At 40.4% G+C, this 4673-nt stretch overlaps 1 protein-coding gene across 1 annotated transcript in view; it reads left to right on the forward strand.

The window, feature by feature from the left end:
- Nucleotides 1–3785, forward strand: part of VGLL4 (vestigial-like family member 4) — a gene marked incomplete at its 5' end in the record, with an annotated part of 7485 nt that extends 3700 nt beyond the window's left edge. Inside the window, 2 exons of the mRNA XM_010186419.1 lie at nucleotides 1–17; nucleotides 1857–3785. The exon at nucleotides 1–17 is cut by the window's left edge and continues 122 nt beyond it. Coding sequence (XP_010184721.1) covers nucleotides 1–17; nucleotides 1857–2125 — 286 coding nt within the window. The remainder of the gene's footprint in view (nucleotides 18–1856) is intronic.
- Between the last annotated feature and the right edge of the window lie 888 nt (nucleotides 3786–4673).

Consider the following 4673-nt stretch of genomic DNA (forward strand, 5'->3'; position numbering starts at 1 on the left):
AGATCCTCCAGCAGTAAGTTACACGTCTGCACTCCCGACTGCCTGCTTAGAGTTTGAGAGCAAAATCATCTTGCTTGCCGTAACTCTGATTACCTCTCGTTGAGGTATTAACAGGAATAGAAGATGAATCGATAGGCACCTCTCTGTATCCTGTCTGCACAGAGACACGCTAGCACAGAGCCCCTCGGACCATCAGTCCTGTGCCACAGCAGAAAGTCCCAATTCAAAACGAGGGAGAGAGAGGTGTTCTTTTTTTCTTGTTTTGGAAAGCTCTAAAAAAGCCAAACACCCCACACAGACAAATAAGTCATTGTGTTTATTTTAGTCTAACTGACAGCGTACAGGACCAGCAGATCCAACCATGGTCTTATTTCAGGAGCTGTAGTTTCCCAAGTCTTTCAGTACTCAGTGGACTTTCATGATTCAGCTGCAGTCACGAAAATCTTTTCCTGCAGCTGCAAATGCTCCTCCAAAGCTCATACCCTCCACCTTTCTCTGCAGGGATAACACAAAGAGCTTTGGAGGGCAGTTGCTATAGCGACTCAAGAAGGGAGCTTTAGCTTTCTACCTTCTGTGCCATTAGTACTAATCATGAAATCATTTCCTGCAGCACTTGCTGGGAAACTTTGGGACGTTTCTCTTCACTTTTTCTCACTGCGTGACCGGGGGAAGACACAGCCATTCATTCTGAGCCACTTCATTTACTTGTTGCTGCGTAGCTTTAACGTGCAGCAGAAGTTTGTGACAGCGAGGCTTCATCAACCAGAATACGGCAGTGGAACAGCTCCAGAGTGTGACAGAGGCAGGGACCTAGAAGTCCATAGTGAGATGATGATTGGTATTATTATATCTTTTAAAAAATACATTGTGTATTGTTGCAAACTGGAATCAGAAGCTGAAGTGAGGCCCTAAAGGATATGTTACTGGGAGAAGTCAGTAGTTAGAGATCTCGGATGGTGGAAGTTGTTTAGAAAACTGCTGCTACTTGTTTAGGGAGAGCTGCTGTACTGACGTGGGCTTTGGGAGAGTTGTAACTGTTCAGAAAGCACTCGTCACTCGAAGAGGTCTTTGTGCATGACACTCACATTTATTGTAGGTACAGTCAAGCCTTGCTGTAGCATGAGGGACAGTGGCATGGATCCCAGCAGTTTTAAGTATTTTTTGAAAGAAAAATCTCATTGAGACACAGATTACGTTTCTAAATTGCAACACTGCAACTCTTTTATATTTAGTCTGAGGAATTTTCACTATTATCACCCCAAACCTGGTTTCTAAGGTTCTTTGTTGCTCTTGTAATAGTATTGCACCATGTTAATCCTCATAATACCTAATGCAGAGGTAATAATTTGTTTAGTTTTCTGACTGGCTCCTAGCACAAAAGCATGTCAAATATGTTTGAAGCCCTGAAATTAGCTTTTGCCATGCCACAATTTAGAATTACACATCTGGCTGGGATCAGCAGCCTCGGGAGCTGATTGTAAAGAACTGTTTCCATCTTTAATTCTATTTAAGCCTAAATATAAGTTCTGTGATTGTTCTGGGAGAGAGTTTCCACACAATCAGAGCTGTAGCTGTTACTTGCCTGAGGGAGAACTACAGTGGTACCTGAAACGCTTACCTGGTGCAGGTCACGGAAATGCAGAAATTCATAAGTCCATTTATTACTGCTTTTTTTTGTTTAGATTTTAAATCCATCTTCTTCCCTACTCCATTCACTGCCAATTGTATAGTGATGTAAAGAAGTCTTTGTGCTGAGATGATAGGAAAACTGGAGTGAGTGTAGGTCCTGCATCCAGTACTTGGTGTGGGGATTCTGCACCGACCTAACGCATCTCCTGCCTCCTTTCCCCCTGCAGCCTCCACTGCCTGTGACCCGGTGGTGGAAGAGCACTTCCGCCGAAGCCTTGGCAAGAACTACAAGGAGCCTGAGCCAGTGGCAAACTCCGTGTCCATCACGGGATCCGTTGACGACCACTTCGCCAAAGCACTCGGGGATACATGGCTTCAGATTAAAGCTGCCAAGAACGAAGTCTCGAGCAGTCCTGAGTCAGCTTCCCGGCGGGGCCAGTCCTCTCCTTCCTCTCACATGGTCAATCATAATCACTCGCCCTCTGTAGTCTCATGAAGAGAGGACCCTTGCGTTTGTGAATTTGCATGGTTTGACTGAGCTTTGAACAGTGCTTACAATAGTGTTGGGGGAGGGGAGATTAGTTTTCAGCACATGTTTTTTGTGTACTCACTTTTTATTTGTAAAAGGGTGCCCTTAAAGACGACAGCAGGAACTATTTCATAAAGATTCATCTGATGTAGCATCCTTTTTCCTGCCTCAATTACCAAAGAAACCTCTGATGCAAATCTGCTGCCCCTTAAAAAAGAAAATGCACGCTAATCCACAAAAGCCATTACACTTCCTTGGTTGACCCAAATGCTTTTTGCTTTTATTAGCTTCTTGAGACTAGAATTTGTCTGGTTTGCTTACATTGCCTTTTTTTTTTTCTCCCTCTGTGAAGTAATTTTGTATGTATATACTTGAAAAGAACTGTCATGTATGATTTGCACTATTGGAGGAGGACTGAAGTTGCATAGCAACTTTCTGGAAGATGCTAATATTTTGAGGGCAAACTGCTGAAAAAAAGGGTTTAAGGATGACATTTCTATCAGTTTGATTTTTCTTAAAGCAAAACAGCTTTGGAAGGGGAAGTCTCATACAGGTTATAGGTCTTTCTCTCTTTAGATTTCAGGTGCTTAGTGCTTGCAACTGGACTGCATAATTTACAGAACACGGGCATTTTTTCCTAAACACTGCAGTTTGTTAGAATAGAGCTGAGGTTGGAGGGTTCAATAGTGCTTAACAATGCATGTTTTATGAAAAATAGCTGGTATCTATTAATGTATAGACAGTAAGAATCATAATACTTATTAGCTTTTCTTCAGAATTAGTTTATTTTTGTCAGTAACAATCCTAGATATACTTACTGCTGGTACAGTTGTACTCTATGATATTTGTATTTGATATTCACTTTAGTAGCAGCCAGCAAACGAGGACAGCCTCAGGACAGGCCTCGAGTGACGCAGTTTAGAGATACACGATGCGTGGTACAGGATGCTATAGCTTTGCGCACGACTGAGTAATCGTTTCTGTCTGCGGCGCTGTCTGCTTCACAGGAATTTGCTTTCTAAAACTAAGTCTGTGTAATCCACCCTTGACTAGCTGCAGAAACTGCTACCGTTATGTATCTTGGCTGGACAACAGATCGTTACAGTTTGTGAAATAGGATCTTTAATTTTTTTTTTAAGCTTATTCATAAACCTATGCCAAGTTGCAGCATACATTCCTCCATTACAAAACTTTATACAGGTATTACTGCATTTATTATCATTTGCTATATTAATAGCTACTAACTAGGAATTAGGCAGTAGAGGCAGGCGTGAAAGCACAGCTGTGCTCTAGTACTAAGAGCTTCTCTTCTTGTTAAGTGTAACTGCTCTCCCCCATACATTCCATCTTCCCAGTACAGTTGCAACTAGGGCTCTTTTTTATACTGGGTTACCTGAAATGATCGCTTCAGTGTAGAAAGTCGTAACTAGTTGGAGGAGGAACTACACGTGATGTATTATGGGCTATGTTACAGTATTGGGTCCATTGTGGCTTTTATTTTATGGTTGGTTGGTTGGTTGTTTTTTTTTTAAAGTTAAGCTATTTAATTTGGAAAAGGTGCAGGGTAGAAAGAGATCGGGAGATTGGCTCTTACTCTTGTTGAGAAGGTGGCTGCTCAATTTTCTTTACAAAAAAAGGTAAAAAAAAAACAAAAACACTTAAGCCCCCAGTTTTACACATTTCACTACCATCTTACTGGGTAGTCAACGCTTCCTTGCTTTGGCATTCAGTACCCTACTCTCTGTAGGAAGATTGTTAAAAGAACACTTTTTTATATAGGTAACTTTAAGACCATCGTTACGCTGTGCGTAAAGAATGTACAGAGAAATTTGTAGGTATTTTTTGAGGAACAATTAATTTGTTAATGATATGTAGCTATTTAATTTTTCCCTTTCCTTTATTGTAATCATTCATTTTTTTTTTGTTTGGAGAAAAAAGTTGATCTTTTTTTTTGTTGTAGATTTGTCTGTAATACAGTAAAAGTGCAGGAACACAGTTATTCTATGAGAACACTGCATTAGCATTAATAGCCACTAGTTTGTTGTTGCTACAGGCTACTGAGCATTGTAACAGTAAAATACTAATACTGTAGATGGACTCTGGAAAATGTGACTCCTATATTTCTTTGTAAACACAAATAAGATAATGTTTTTAAAGCTAATATTTTCAATAATAGCTGTTTTACAAGGTTACATTTACTTATCTGAGATAGGTAAATGGGTTTGAGGGCAATAAAGATTTAATGTGGTATGTCCAGTATAACATATATTTGACACAGTAATGTCATGAAAGCCAAAGGGTTGGGGGGAGGTGGAAGGAAACTAAACCGAACTCACCGTCACGAGACGTGGTGCAGTTTCTTCACAGAGCCAGGTTATCTACAGTTCCCTTGGAAAGATTCTCTCTGTGTTTGTAAATCTGTAATATACCATTCTTTTGTGGCCTTGTTTCACCTGGGAAAAAAAAGGTTTGGCAGGCCATCTTTTTTTTTTGTACTTAAAAGTAGCCTTAAAGA

This window comes from Mesitornis unicolor, unplaced genomic scaffold, assembly GCF_000695765.1.
Source record: "Mesitornis unicolor isolate BGI_N332 unplaced genomic scaffold, ASM69576v1 scaffold13406, whole genome shotgun sequence".
NCBI lineage: Eukaryota > Metazoa > Chordata > Aves > Mesitornithiformes > Mesitornithidae > Mesitornis > Mesitornis unicolor.